At 42.7% G+C, this 16,621-nt stretch overlaps 1 protein-coding gene across 4 annotated transcripts in view; it reads left to right on the top strand.

The window, feature by feature from the left end:
* ddr2a (discoidin domain receptor tyrosine kinase 2a) overlaps positions 1–16,621 on the top strand; it is a 49,443-nt gene that overhangs the window by 11,504 nt on the left and 21,318 nt on the right. For all 4 annotated transcript variants that reach the window (XM_083766937.1, XM_083766935.1, XM_083766936.1 and 1 more), the window contains exon 2: positions 9,667–9,776. In XM_083766937.1, the coding sequence (XP_083623063.1) occupies positions 9,695–9,776 (82 nt within the window). In that variant the 5' untranslated portion in view covers positions 9,667–9,694. The remainder of the gene's footprint in view (positions 1–9,666; positions 9,777–16,621) is intronic.

The raw sequence follows: 16,621 nt of genomic DNA, 5'->3' as shown, positions 1-16,621 counted from the left end.
ACCCCGCTTTGTACCCATTTTGTACAAATCGCCACAACTCCTCAACGCAGCGTTGCGGTGAAACTGAGCATGCATATTCCCACTAGGCTGAGGAAGAAATGCCACTTGACAGTTTTCACATCAGCATCCCTGTGCCCAGAAGTTTGTGACAAACCGTTCTCTTCTCTCCTGAGGACAGTACACAAACCTGGTATAGCTGGGCATCATGGTTGCAGGGAGAGAGCAGACTTTACCTCAGACCATTGACGTCCAAATATAACCCTGGAACTTGGCCTCTCCTGGTAATACCTGACATACCTGCAAGGAGATATTCCTGTCCGTCATTGCTTTTTTGGGGTGACGGTTGCTTTGCAAGCGTTGAGGTGCGGTTAACTCAATGTATATATATTTTTTCACAGAGAGGAACATTTCCATGAAGAAACTTTCCAGCGTGGCTTTAGAGAAGGATACTTGTCAACTATTTGTTGTAGGTTGAAATTGTGCTGAATAACAGGCTATATTTCTCTGCTTTATCCTCTGACAGACATGAGAATAGTCAGTAATTACTTGTGTGTGTGTTTGTGTGCGTGTGCGTGTGCGTGTGCGTGTGCGTGCGTGTGTGTGTGTGTGTGTGTGTGTGTGTGTGTGTGTGTGTGTGTGTGTGTGTGCGTGCGTGCGTGCGTGCGGACAAATAGCCATACACTTGAATATCTGCTGTTATTTAAATGGCAATCGAACGGACACTTTGACGTGTTTCAGATATTTAATGTTGAAAGAATGATTAGGCCTATTAGAAAATGACCCATCTAGTGACGTGCATTTCTTGTACTGCACTCTTTCTCAGAAAAGTATCCCGCTTTTCTTGTGTGCATGCTCACAGGAGCTGAGATAGGACGTGTGTGAATCAGTTTTTCCTCTGGTGTTCCTGTGAAATAAGAATGGAGAAAACATTTCCATGCAGGACAGTGGGCCTGAGCCCATAAGCCTTTCTCCTGTGTGTCACTGCTATGATGTTACTATAGCAAAGGGCCCTGTTATGGAATAACAGCTGTACTCTTCTCACACAGGTATGAGAAATACAGCTGTGACCTTAGAGAGGCCAAAGAAAGACAATTCAAACACAATGAATCCATTTCCCACTTTTCTTTTACACTCGCCAGAGGTCATCCACTCAGAATGTTTCCATTGTTAAATTGTAAAAGAACTCTAGGTATACGGAATGGTTCTCAGAAGTAGTTTGGATCACTGCTGCTTTGTGCAAGGAGGAAACCAGGTACCTGGACCAGTGGTTCCAAAACTTTTTAGCTGAAGACCCAAAAGAGAAATTAGACATTTGGCCAGTACCCAAATTAGTTTAAATAGCAGATCTACAAGAGCTACCGTAGTTGTAGTTGTAGATGTTGGAATTGTTTTCAATTCTCTGTTTAATCTTTTTTTTTAATCTTTTGAAAGAATACATGTTTCTTTTTTAAATATTAATATATATATAGATTTTGTCACTACCCATAACAATTTCTCCGTGACCCAAAGATGGGTCTAAAGCCACTGTTTGGAAAACAGTAACCTATAGGAAATCACCTCAGGCCTTCCATCAACCATTAGGAACTTTGTGATGATGTTTGAGATGATTGTGATTCTTTGTATTTTCTAAACATTGAGCTGAAATAACTTTTTAACCCATTCAAACCTGAGTCCGATTCTACAAATGTTTCAGTTTTCTGAAAAACGATATAAATGGTGCTTAAAGTCTTAATGTCAAAGACCCCTGAAATGTATTTGGCCCCCATCTCAAAATGTTTTGTTCCAGGGACCCCCGGAAGCAAAGATTTTTGTTAAAAATTCTTGCTTAATAAATAAATGAATATATATATATATTGCACAAAATTTCTAAATTCTTCCAAAATAGATCTACAAGCTATGAGCAAGTGACACGCTATGAAGTGGTTAAAATCTAAAACAACATGGATGCTTTCCCATTTTTTAATCGGTTAACCAGATGATTGCGAGTCTTTGTATTTCTAAACATTGAGCTGAAAGACCTTTTTTAACGATTTACAATTTCAAGGGTGTCATGGAGGGATTTTCCTCCACAACACAGCACAGGCGTCCTTTACCCTCTCTCCGCCACATGGTAAACACATTTGCGACTTTCAAGCACACTCAAGTCATCAGCTGTTTTTGTTTCATTAACTTCGCAAATCCAGGAAGGGTTAGGCTCAGTAAAGGACCTCTTGTGTCTCGGTGGGGAAGTTGCTGTAACTCAAGGCTATAGGAAATGGGCTTATGAAAAGCAATAAGATTATGTGTGAAGGCACAATGAATAAGGCACGTCATGCTGTGATAGAACTCTGCAGGAGAACCATTAACGATGGTTTTGCTAAATTAGCTTGATGTTATTTTTGCATATGTGTTTTCTTAAGCATATTTCTTTCAGTATGCGACTTTTGGGCCGTCCTGGTTGCTCATCCACTTAGTACACATGCCACATACAGTAGGCATTGCCTGCAGCATTAAATACAACGTAAGTGGTGGACTGTGAATTTGGCTCATGACAGGTGTGAAATGTCAACTCCTCTCTCTATTCATTGAAAGCTCTCAAGCCTTTCTGTGTTATATCCTTTTGGACAAATATATTTTCAGTAGCCTATATACATTTTTGTCTCGAAAGAAAGCAAGCAAGCAATCAATCAATCAATCAATCAATCAATCAATCAATCAATCAATCAATCAATCAATGCCTTAAATAGTCCTTCAACAAGACAGATTCTAATAACAGTGTGGATCGCAGACTATGATGTATCTATGAAGCATGCCATGACTGCATATTGGTCAAGGTTTCAGCCGATCAACTGCCATTTACTTAAAGGACAACTTTAGTTTTTTTCAACCAAGGTTCATGTTTTAGGTTGTTATTAGAGAAAGTAAAAGGTGAGTGTTATATCCTTTTGGACAAATATATTTTCAGTAGCCTATATACATTTTTGTCTCGAAAGAAAGCAAGCAAGCAAGCAAGCAATCAATCAATCAATCAATCAATCAATCAATCAATCAATCAATGCCTTAAATAGTCCTTCAACAAGACAGATTCTAATAACAGTGTGGATCGCAGACTATGATGTATCTATGAAGCATGCCATGACTGCATATTGGTCAAGGTTTCAGCCGATCAACTGCCATTTACATAAAGGACAACTTTAGTTTTTTTCAACCAAGGTTCATGTTTTAGGTTGTTATTATTTTTCATTTGCTGCTTTCTTTCGTTTTAGGGATTTTAGCTCTTTTTGACAGGGGGGCGGGGGCATTCGAGCATGGGGCTAAATATGTATTTTTTTACCAAATTTTATGGTGATTTATTTTTGTATTATTTACTGTAGTCCTACTAGACCCCAAGAAATTACATCTGGCCACGGAAGATCACAGGATCTACTGAATGTGAAGGTAGCCTACTGGGGGAAGGCTTATAGTCTTATACTGTGTGAATAGGCTCAATATGTCAGTTTGACACATTCAGTAGATCCTGTGATCTTTTGTGGCCAGATGTAATTTCTTGGGGTTTATTAGGACTATAGTAAAAAAATAACAAAATAAATCGCCATAATATTTTGTAAAAAAATACATATTTAGCCCCATGCTCGAATGCCCCCGCCCCCCTGTCAAAAACTGCTAAAATCCCCAAAACGAAAGAAAGCAGCAAATGAAAGAAAATGAACACTCACCTTTTACTTTCTCTAATAACAACCTAAAACATGAACCTTGGTTGATAAAAACTAAAGTTGTCCTTTAAGTTCCATCCATTTTAAAATAAAAAACAGACAGACAGACAGACAGACAGACAGACCCATTTCTAGAAAGAATGACATGAAAAAGACTCCCTTTTGATCCACACCACTGGGCCATAGGATACTTGTAGTCATGATCATCATGTCACTGTTGCATAATTGTCAAAAAGATATTTTCTTTGTTTAAAAACCCATATTTCCACAACCAGAAAATGTGTATTCCCTGTCGCAGGCAATAAGGAGTGGCATGGAAATTATTCTCTAATATCGAATATGGTGTAAAGCCCCAAGCCTGCTGTGTACGACGAGAGTGCATTTGGGCAGCGGTTCAAAACCAACAGCTCTGGATTTGTTTCCCATAGTCAGAATTATACAGAATATATATGGTATGAACATGCATGTCAGTGGGTTGGAAGAGAGATCCACTTTAAATAGACCAGCTCATACATTATTGTCTGTGGAGCTCAAGAGAGCCAATTGAAATCAGTGTTAATTTTGTCATAGTGTTAGTTGACAAAATTAACGAGAGACAGCGAAATGCCTTCACGACGGACGACGTACGTCGCGACGTATATTTTTCCGTCGCAACGTATATTCGAGTACGTCCTGGCGTAAATATCAATTCGTCCCGGCAGAACGGACTCGTCGCGGCTATATCTACCCGTTTGCGACGTAATATGTTGGCTATTATTTTCCGTCGCGCCAGAACGGGACTCGTCGCAGCTATATCTACCCGTTGTGGCGTGAGCTGGACTCGCCGCGGCAGAACGTGACTCGTCGCGACTATATCTACCCGTTTGCGACGTGCGCCTCGCCGGTCCGGTCTCCAGGCGAGCCTGCGTCCTTCATATATTTTTTTTTCTGCTCTCGTTGGACTTAACTTTAAAAGTCCAATGGAACACCTCTTTGTAACGGGTCGCTGTAGTATAGTGGTCTAATTCCTCGCCTCTCTATTCTTTTTTGCTGAGGACGCTGGTTCAATTCCCGCTCGCGGCAAACCAAAATTATTATATTTTAGACAGACAGACAGACAGACAGACAGACAGACAGACAGACAGACTGCCTGTCTGCCTGCCTGCCTGTCTGCCTGCCTAATGTATTGTAAATAATGTATTCATTCCATACGGCTATTTTTTTTTAATATAAAAACTTTTGTCTTTCGCGCGATTCGAACCAGCGTCGTCAGCACCAAAACATTGAGAGGCGAGTGATTAAACCGCTGGACTACAGCGGCCATACGTTACAAAGAAGTGTTTCATTGGACTTATAAAGACAATAGCACCCAGCTGCAGTCTCGCAAGGGGAGGGACCGGAAGTGCTTTTATTTCCGGCTTCCACGTGCACAAGCGCACATACACGCACGCGAAATATAATGCAATATGTAATAATCAGCTCATACATTATAAAGACATTATTGCATTATGAAGTTTTATTACAGTATGAGTCGCCTATGTGGAGGTTCTTAATGTAACACATTATTACATTATAGAAAAATCTATTAAGTTATGTGCTCGTCTTTTAATTACATTATGAGCTGATTATTACATTATGAGGTCAGATGTAGAGTTGCTGGCTGCCTCAGCTCCATATATGGAGATCTAGGTGATGATCCAGTCTTTTCAATGTATGGCTATCCAGGGTTTGATGAGGTCAGTGTCGGGATCTTATATCATATGGAAACGGCCATATATGGCGGTGTGACGTGTCATGAGGCGTGACCATATATGGAGGCATGACACGAGGCGTGACATGACACACTTACTGACTGACTGACGGGAAATGCAGGTTTTCATAGTAAATTAAATGCATATGGTCGTGTGTCTGTGATCTATGGTCTGGACATGGTGTGTGTGGGACAGGGGTACGGGGTTATAGCAACTTATTACATTACTTAAATGCCTTGATATCATTATGTTATAATCGACCATATAGGCCTAGCCTATTATTGCATATCATTTTATTATTGTTAGATTTGCATTTCTTCAAATATGCACACTTATACCACCAACTAATAAGCTTTCAATTAAAATATTACCTACAACAAACTACTTCAAACTTTTCCAAACCGACCACGTAATTATGTTTAAGCACAGATGGTACCATATACACCCGGCATTTAAGCGCGCACCAGCAAGTGCGTGTCGTGCACGCGCATTATATTTCGCGTGCGTGTATGTGCGCTTGTGCACGTGGAAGCCGGAAATAAAAGCACTTCCGGTCCCTCCCCTTGCGAGACTGCAGCTGGGTGCTATTGTCTTTATAAGTCCAATGAAACACTTCTTTGTAACGTATGGCCGCTGTAGTCCAGCGGTTTAATCACTCGCCTCTCAATGTTTTGGTGCTGACGACGCTGGTTCGAATCGCGCGAAAGACAAAAGTTTTTATATTAAAAAAAAATAGCCGTATGGAATGAATACATTATTTACAATACATTAGGCAGGCAGACAGGCAGGCAGGCAGACAGGCAGTCTGTCTGTCTGTCTGTCTGTCTGTCTGTCTGTCTGTCTGTCTGTCTGTCTAAAATATAATAATTTTGGTTTGCCGCGAGCGGGAATTGAACCAGCGTCCTCAGCAAAAAAGAATAGAGAGGCGAGGAATTAGACCACTATACTACAGCGACCCGTTACAAAGAGGTGTTCCATTGGACTTTTAAAGTTAAGTCCAACGAGAGCAGAAAAAAATATATATGAAGGACGCAGGCTCGCCTGGAGACCGGACCGGCGAGGCGCACGTCGCAAACGGGTAGATATAGTCGCGACGAGTCACGTTCTGCCGCGGCGAGTCCAGCTCACGCCACAACGGGTAGATATAGCTGCGACGAGTCCCGTTCTGGCGCGACGGAAAATAATAGCCAACATATTACGTCGCAAACGGGTAGATATAGCCGCGACGAGTCCGTTCTGCCGGGACGAATTGATATTTACGCCAGGACGTACTCGAATATACGTTGCGACGGAAAAATATACGTCGCGACGTACGTCGTCCGTCGTGAAGGCATTTCGCTTTCGGAATTTTGGTGGGTGGGTTGCACTCTGAAAATAGCAGATAAACTGCGATGCGTTGTGAGCTTGTTGATCGGCTATTTTGAGCATGCAACCAACTGAACCAAGTGTAAAATCAGGAATTATTATCAAAATCACCAAAAAATTTAGTTGACTGAAATCTTATGATATTTAGTCGACTACAACTAACTAAAACTTGAATTTTATTCAAAAGACTAGGACTAAACTAAATAATATTGTTGTCAAAATTAACACAAATTCTGGGTTCCATAACAACACATCACACTGGACCTGTAATCTTTCAAGGGCCCCTGTCAGTCTAGGGTCTTTACAACCTATTTACCCCCATTCTGTGTCCCCTCCCTCGTAGAGAGATACTTGGAGCATAGAATGGTGTTCGGTGTGTATAGATGAGTTATTCAGTTAACTTATCCATTTGTAACTCTTGTAAGTGTGTAAAACATGATCCGTGGTTATTAGTATTTTTACAGTGTAGTTTAGGTCGATAACAGTAGAGTGGACAGTGTGTGAAACCCCAGTACAGTTCAGTCTGATCTACAGTATATACTGTAAATCCATAGAAGAGATTACTGAAGTTCTACGGCTACGCTGTACAGTGCCTTTCTCATAGAATGTGGATTCCTCTGTTACTCCCACGCTGTAACATCAGGGGAATGATTTTATTTGGTCAGACATGAAGTGCACGCACGCACAGGCACACGCACAGGCACACGCAGATGCACGCATGCACGCACAACACACACACACACACACACACACACACACACACACACACACACACACACACACACACACACACACACACAGGTGCCACAAAATAATGAAATAATGAAACTACTGTGCTGTATAGCTTTTCCTCATTAAAAAAGGAGACACAGTTTCTCCTGTAAACTTTTGTTATAACGGGTGATTACCGACACAGTAGAGAATAAAAGAAAAAAGGAACCTCTCTTAGGAGAGGCAAACATATATTTACTGGTTTCTCTTAACAATTAACCAGGCCATTAAGCCAGTGTGAAACAGTCTTAATATTTCAAAGCTGTCTGATTCAATCCAACTCAGTAATTTAGATGTTCTTTCCCTCATTTTTTCTTCTTTTCTTTTTAACCAAAAACACAGTGGAGGGAAACAGTAAAAAGATGTGTGGCTGACATACGACGTTGCCACTGAGGTTATGTGGCACACGTGCTATAACCTTCTGAGCCGCAGGGACACCTCATCATGCATCAGCATGTCATTATTTCCTTGCCACACTACTTATGTGGATGTCTCATAATTGATCTTAAAAACCTAACCAACATCAAAGGACAACAAATCATTGGGAGTATAGTGTTCATACTGTAGGAGTTGTTTGTTTGTGTTTTGTTTTTTTTGCTTCTTTATACCATTGCACATTGTGCAACGCGTGAATGCGTATTGTAATCAGTCCAGAGTTAGACAGAGAGAGAGAGAGAGAGACATACTTAACAACATAGACAGACAGGCTGCCTGCCTCGAAGAGACTATTCACTTTTGGGGTTTCAAACAAGCCCCCAGAACTGTGGAGGATTATTGAAACCAAGCCATATCTGGTATTGCACGTCTTCCGCATTTATTATTCTCCTGTGCATTCTGTCTGAAACCAAGCCTCCAGAATGGCTGGCCAATGTTGAAGCGCTCGGGCCTACTGGTCAGAGCTGGGACTGCAGGCAGGCCAGTGCATTTAGCACGAGTAAACCCCGTGCAGCTGGGGTTTAACATTGAAGTTAAACGTTCTTCCGGGTGCTTCAAAACGCTACTGAGCAACTTCAGTTGAAATGAATAGCAGGGGGCGGGGTAGCCTGGTTAATAAACCAGACTAATATCGCACGGATCCGCGGGATATTAGTCTGGGGAGGCTCAGCTTGGATTTCATTTCCAGGGAAACATTTTCTCTTTGACGCAATTGGTCAGAGCTACTGTCAGTCAAAGGTCTCAAGCATTGAACGTCACTGTACCAAAGCCCGCCCATATTGTATACCGTGTCCCTATTGGGCGCACACATTCTCGTGTGTAGGAAATGGGCGTAAAATTGAGCCTCTCCAGACCGAAATCCGCCGGTAGGCAATTTTTTTTGCCAACGGCTGATTCGGTCTGGTTTATTAACCAGGCTAGGGGCGGGGCAGTCATCTCTCTATCCTTTATACTGTAACTCTAAATGTCTGAAATGCTAGTGCGCCTGTTCTATTGGCTCCCAGAAGAAGGGTGTATGTATGAACGCAGTGTCCAATCACTGAGGAACATTGCATGCACATTTCCACTGCGATGAGGAACAATTAATGCCACCCTTTTAACATTGCCGTATCGAATACAATAACAATACAATAACAACAATAACACATGTTTATATTACTCCTACAAACCTTCCTGACATGATGGAGACCTGTGTCCTCCGAGGAGCACTTTTTCTAGTTCTAACTTTATTTAGAAATGTTCTTATTCTTGTGTGACTTATTTGTCATGAATTGCTCCATTCATTTGTTCCATATTAATCGGGTTTAGACCACTTACAGTTCTTCGTTAATTTAACTCCATTGCTGTACTCTCCCTTCAATTATAATTTAACAGAGTAGTAAAGCATTTAGGTGGCAGTTATTCTGTCTTTTATTGGATGAATTAAAATTGTGATTCTAATAAAAACTCCCATTTTCCCCCTTATAGATCTGCGTAATTGTCTGGCTTCCTTCTTAGTATATATTTACTTAGTAACTAAGTATTCTCTTAGTTGTTCAATGTGGTTAATTTAACAGTGACAGTGTTCATACATGTTACACTCCAGACTTTACTGTTTAAAAAACTGAAAAAACAACAAATATTTTACATAATACGGATACGTGGCTAACTGAGTTGTTCTGTATGTTTTGCAGGTAGCCTGTCTCCGTCCATGTGTTTGGGATGAAGCGCCTTTGGGACGTATTCTTTCCCTTGCTCATACTCCTCTACCTGTTAGGAGTCGCCACATCGCAAGTTAATCCAGGTCAGTACCGTCAACAACAGATCTAAAGCCTGATTTATACTTTATATAGTGGCGTAGCCACAGAACAAAGATTTATTTTACACAGTGTTGTATGACACTGTCATGTGCCAAAAATAGCAGATCTACAAGCTTGTGAGCTTTTAGATCGGCTATTTTTGACAGCAAATGATTGCCTATCAGAATTAGTACTTGAAGGAAATAATAGATTTTAATATCTGACTAGCTGGAAGCTTCCACGCTCGACTCTAGGCTAGTTTCAAGGAGGCCAATTGTTGTGCTGTGACTTCATAATAGGCTACTGTACATATGGTGAGTTTGGGTAAAAAGTGTTTTCCGCATGGCTTCCCACTCCCAGACTGGACCTTCCATGTTCCCATCCAGACTCTCAATACAGACTTTGTGGGAGTGCTGTGGTCCTCTCTCCCTGGCGTTGGATCTTTGATCGCAGCATGCGTGGCTTTCTCCAGCTCTCGCTCTCTCTCTCTCTCTCTCTCTCTCTCTCTCTCTCTCTCTCTCTCTCTCTCTCTCTCTCTCTCTCTCTCCACTGCATGGGTGTTTTTTTTTTAATTTTTAAGGAAAGTGTGATGTCAATCTGTTTTACAAGGAAACAGAGGCCACGTTTGGTGGGCATCGTCGACGAAGAACCAAGGGGAGGTTTTGATTGTTGTGAGGAAATAAAAGCGCGGCTCTGACTACTGCTCATAATTTGAGATAATTGAGATAATTTTAAGATACTTCTTATGCTTTATCATAATATTCTATAGGTCACTTTATAGCAGGCAGATTTTCTCTCAAAGACAGATTTAAGGGGGCTTCATCCGATGCAAGGCTGATCTAAATTCTCATCATCTGTAATACTATTAAAAAAAACATTCATTACGAGAATATTTTTAATTGAACGAAAAAGCAGGCACACAGTAGGCATATGGCTATAGGCATAGGAATGCCAGATTTGGTTCTTTCTACAGCTGTGGTGTGGTAGCTTTCTACTCTGAGATGGGAATAATTGTGCTGAGGGCAAACTATGAACATGGCAGTACATTTCTCACAAAGCCATCTGGCACTGAGCAAAAGCAAACAAGGAGTATGTTCAATTTCATTTGGACCTCGCGTTTCTGTGGCTTTTTATGGGGAAACAACAGTTGTTGGGTTTTTTTCAACACTGCCCACGCATTCAAAGTTTAACATATCCTCACCATGTTTGCAGTGACTGAGCTACATGTACACACACAGGCACACAAACACTGTATAGACCCACAAACACACACGTACATTCACAAGGGTGACCAACACAAACATAGGACTTCCGGTCATTCGTTCATACTGTGTAAAAAAATCTCTGCTGTGCTGGCATAATATAAGAGAGAGGGCAGAGTTTAGTATAGAGTTTAGGGAAAGGGAGACATAAAGAGAAATTATAGGTTGTTTCTTGTTAGAAGGAGGTAAATATAATTGTGTGTGTGTGTGTGTGTGTGTGTGTGTGTGTGTGTGTGTGTGTGTGTGTGTGTGTGTGTGTGTGTGTGTGTGTGTGTGTGTGTGTGTGTGTGTGTGTGTGTGTGTGTGTGTGTGTGTGTGTGTGTGTGTCTATGTTGAGGTTGATTTCAAGCCTATAGGCCTATGCCGTCATAGCTATTGATAGCTATACCTCTCTGGTCTATTTAATCAGATGTTGCTGCGACATACTGTGCTGCAGAAAACAATATCGGATATGTTTTATTAGAAGACAAACTTCTTCATCTCAACAAGACTTTATGCATGTGGTGTTTGGGTATTAGACGATGATGGGAGTTTCTTTCTTTTCTTTCTTTTGTGAGTGTTTGTGTGCACGCGTGCGTACACACACCAGCTATTCCACTGGAGTCTGTGGCTAATGCATACCAGACATTCTGACAGCAGGAAAGTCCATTGAAATGGGCTCTGTCTTTCTCCACTCTGTCTGTGTGTGTGTGTGTGTGTGTGTGTGTGTGTGTGTGTGTGTGTGTGTCTGAGCTCTTCCCAATTCTTTTGACCACTCATAAGTCACGGAATGGACTGTTTGTGCATCTGATACGATGGCCAAAGTTCAACAAGTTTACCGTGCAAGGGGAACACTTTGCATTTAAAATATGACCCGAGGGGATTTCTTTGTACAAAAGCTACCGATTATGTGAAATCGAATTCCAGGGGGGCCACAAAGCACTTCAATCTTGACCTGTCCTAAAATACGAGAGCACGCTATATCTATCTATAATTCTGTCTAAATGCTCTGGTTCTGCCGGATTGAAAGGCGAGTCATTTTTCCACAGGCGGGAAATATTCATGGCTGAATTTAGGAGAGACTAAATGTCGGGTGATGCCAACTTTCCCCTGTTTAAAATTCCCAGGCAATGGAGTTATACCATCCCTGTCTTTCCCATTTTACTCCTGAGTGGGTGTACTTCCTTTAGTGTACACAGCAAAATCTGTTAATTTAAAGTCATACTGTGTCTGTGTAACCTTTTCAATCATACTGTGTAACACTTTCACTGGTATCCTTTTTCGCAATGAAACATTCCACCTGTATGTGTTTTTTTTACTTCTTTAACTTCTCTATTGTCGACATACTGTTTGTAACTTTGCTAATTGTTGCTGTCTCTCTTGTGAGATCCCAGGTCTCAATTACGTTATCTGTTAGTAGAGGAGCTTAGGGATATTTCATGCTAATTCGTCTAAAAGCGCCCAGTAGCCATGGGCATGCTCTAATGATTTAGCTAGGGCGCCCGCCCACAGCAGCCAAATCCATTGGCCACCATGACAACCTATAAGGCAAAATGTTCTAGATTTAATTATGCTTTAAGTAGCACACTTTTAGACCATATCCTAAAATATTCCTCCTAGTATAATCATACTATCTGATGATGTTTGTTGTTGTTTTTTTTAAAGATGTTTGGGGGTATTTTTCTGCCTTTATTTGATAGTTTTACAGTAAGTTGACAGGAAATGGGGGGAGCGAGAGGGGGAGAGTCGAACCTGCGACACGCTGCAGGCTCAATTACCAGCCCAGATGCCCGGACCGCTAGGCCGCCCCGGGCCCTGATGATCATTTTTTAGGGGGGAAATAAATCACGGCACTCCATCTTTAAGACCAACATTGGCGCTAGATGGGTGCAAAATAATTTGATATCTACTCTATATAGTGTGGGTGCTGGCCGTAAAATTACAACTGTGAAAATAATTAGTAACTAGAAAAAGTGCCCTTCTGGGCACAGGTCTCCACCAGGATAGGAATGTAGGACATTGCAGCTTGCCTTCATCTGGTGGTTGGATAAAAGGGCAACAAAAGTAAATCAGGATGGAGTCTGAGAAATCTGAAAGACCGGTTTCGTTGAATGGCTCTAGAGAGACTGTGTACCAATTTGCATGATGTTTGGACAAAATCTGTAGGTGTACTGTGCAAAAACTTGTTTTGCACAAAGCGGCCTCCTGGTGGCGCTATAACAGGCCGTTCTGGAAAGTTTGGGGCAGAGGTTCATCGTTGGCATCCAGGGAGTGTGTGTGCAAAATTTGGCATCGACCGGGTTAACGGTGGCCGAGATTAGCTGCTCACGGACACACACAAACACACACACACACACGGACGGACGGACACACACACGGACGGGCGGACGGACGGAGTGCAAAACATACTCTCCCCCCATGCCTTCGGCCTGGTGGAGACAATTAGTTGCACTGCGGAAGATATAGGGCCCTGACAGTTACAAATGGATTAGTCTCTCGAGACAGACTGTTGACTCCGTCCAATTAATTAGGGGGGCACGGTGGCACAGTCGGCAGTGCTGTCGCCTCACAGCTAGAAGGTCCTAGGTTCAATCCAGCTGGGGGATGCTGTGTGAGCTGGGGGCGTGCTCTCTCCTCTGCATCATCAGTGCCCAAACCTGAGGCGGGGTTGGCAAAAGGCCCTTTTTTTTTTATATATATTTGTTTTTATCCCACGATTTTGTAACCCATTTTTCACCACTGTGTCAATCATCTAATGTGATCCTGGGCTCTACACACCCTCCACCAACCTAGTCCCCATATATGGGGGACAAGGGGAGAGCAACGGACTTGAACTCATGCTTCCTTCATGCCTGAGTGTCCAAGTTGCTCCTTTACACCTGACAGGGGGAGTTTCCCTGGTTGGACGTAGCGTGTGGAAGGAACACGTTATTCCAACCAGTTCCTTTCCCCGCCATCAGGCACCCCGGCTGGCCAGGGGGGGGCAGTTTAGTGACCAGGATTACTGCATGTTTTTTGTGAGGGTAGGGTTACCCCTCACTGGGGAAAATTCTGGGAGGAAAACAGAAACGGGGTGAGTTGTCTTGTTACCGAGTTGTCTCCACACAGAAAGGCCCTTTCGCCAACCCCGCCTTCGGGTATGGGCACTGATGACGCGGAGGATGAAACACGCCGCCAGCACCCACAGCGTCCCGAGCAGGAATCGAACCCAGGACCTTCTAGCTGTGAGGCGACAGCACTACCAACTGTGCCACCGTGCCCCTTGCAAAAGGCCCTTTCTGTGTGGAGACAACTCGGTAACAAGACAACTCACCCCGTTTCTGTTTTCCTCCCAGAATTTTCCCCAGTGAGGGGTGGGAGAGGCTGGACAGCAGACGGCTGGACTTTGAATTTCTCTAACTATAAACTTTCATGACAGCAGACAGCCTAAGTACAAATATAATTTATGAAAAGCTACTACAGTGAAGTCTGTTCACAGAAGTTGTTGTAGGATATGTGGGGATTATCTGACGAGGTACCATTTGAGTGGGCAAAACCTTACATATACTAAATAATACTAAATTGTTTATAGGGTCAATATAAGTAAAATAATATAGCCTTTCCACAGGAGTATCTTTTTATATTTTTCCAAAAAGAATACAAACAGCCAATAGCATATTACAAAGTTATCCCCCTGGCCTCACTGGTGAAAATTCCGGGAGGAAAAATGGGCACGCACCAGGGTGAGTTGTCCAGTATTCGAGGAGTCCACTCCTCATGCATAGAAGGAAGCATGAGGTCAGTCCGCTGCCCCCCCCCCCAGGTTGGCAGAGGAAGTGTAACGCCCAGGATTACATTAGATACTTGACACTGGGTGAAAAAACAGGTTGCAAAATCGTGGGATGATCTTTTTTAGAAAAAGGACTCATTCAAAGGAATTCAAAGGAAAAGAGGGTGCTGTTTTTCCTTTATTTTTTGACGATACACCGGGTTCTCAGATTGCAAATGGTTAAATGAACACTGCATGAGTATTTTACTGCCAGACATGGCTATGAAAGATGAAAGTAATATGGATTGTGCTGTTCTGTGTAACTTAGAAACCCTGAGTGGATTTCTGAAAACCTTCATGGCACTAAAGAGAAGTGTAGTTGTGGTGATGGATAGCATCAATGCCAATGGGAATCATCTGTGTGTTGGCTGTAGTGTGTGAGTGGTCTGCACAGTGGCCAGAGGAATGCCAAACCTCCTCTAAAAGCCCTGAACTGTATGTAAGTAAGCAGACGATTACAGGCCTGATGGTATCTATATATAATGTGTGTGTGTTTGTTTATGTGATATTTATATATTTATGCACTATATATACTGCACCGTGTGTGTGTGTGTGTGTGTGTGTGTGTGTGTGTGTGTGTGTGTGTGTGTGTGTGTGTGTGTGTGTGTGTGTGTGTGTGTGTGTGTGTGTGTGTGTGTGTGTGTGTGCACACGTGCGTGTGAGCGTATTTGGAGCCAGAGGTTAGACAGCAAACAGTACAGAACAGGCCTGCCTTTCACTGGCCTGGGTGCGGTAAGCATCAAGAGGTGAGAAGAGAGTGTTTGGTACAGGTCCCAATCCCCTCTTCATCTCTCTCTCTCTCTCTCTCTCTCTCTCTCTCTCTCTCTCTCTCAATCACACAAACCTGGTATTTTTCCACCTTTTCTGCTGTGATATTTTTAGATGCTATATTGCCTAACAAGGAGCCTGATATTGTGTGTGTGTGTGTGTGCGTGCTCATGCGTGTGCGTGTGTGTGCGTGAATGAACACACACAGCTGCCCTCAGAGCTCACCCCAGGGGTCACCTCTGAGTGGGTCGGCAAGATAAATAAACACAGCAGAAGCCAACATTTGGAAGAAGTGGTCATGCATCCGGCACAGCACTGAAACCCAGATATTCAGTCTCCTCTCTCCCTCTCCCTCAACCCAGAAATTCAGCCTCCTCCTCCCTCCCTCTACCTCTCTCTCTCTCTCTCTCTCTCTCTCTGTGTGTTCATCTATGTTTATCTCCCCTCCCTCTCTCTAGGATGCGGTTGAGGATCTTGATAATGACTCCTATTTTCATCAATTATGTCCCAGGCAATTACTCACTGTTTTCCAAACTAGTGGTATTGCATTGTACAGTATATGCGGTCAGTGTCACCGTGTCGATCTGGCTCCGGCTTGTGGAAAAATTACTCGAGTTATGTTTCTGCGCATACACCACGTGACGAACACATAAGAGCCCTGTTATTATTTCGTCTGGGTTTATTGTGGTTTCCACATGACAATGGGCATCTCAGCATGAGACTGTGGAGACAATTGGGGAGCGAGGAAGAGGATACTTTACATGTGTACAGTGCACGTCCATGTAAATGAGCCCTCGTGTGCTACTCTCGCAAACTATAGCCAGGAAACGCCAACCAGTACAAACAATGTAACCTCCGCAGAGGGCGGCAGTGGAGCAGTGTGAAACTAAAGACTGAGTTTATACTCGGCCTGGAAATAGCCAGTCTACAAGTTCACAAGGTGTCATGGTGCCGATGCCTTGTGCGCTTGTATATATTCTATTTTCGGTGCACAACACTGCCTCGGAACTAAGAATAAATCAAGCTGAATCCG

Source organism: Protomyctophum parallelum (genome assembly GCF_964188405.1).
Source record: "Protomyctophum parallelum genome assembly, chromosome: 6".
Taxonomy (NCBI): Eukaryota; Metazoa; Chordata; class Actinopteri; order Myctophiformes; family Myctophidae; genus Protomyctophum; species Protomyctophum parallelum.
Note: the sequence above shows the minus strand (reverse complement) of the source record. Positions and strands in the feature narration are given on the sequence as shown.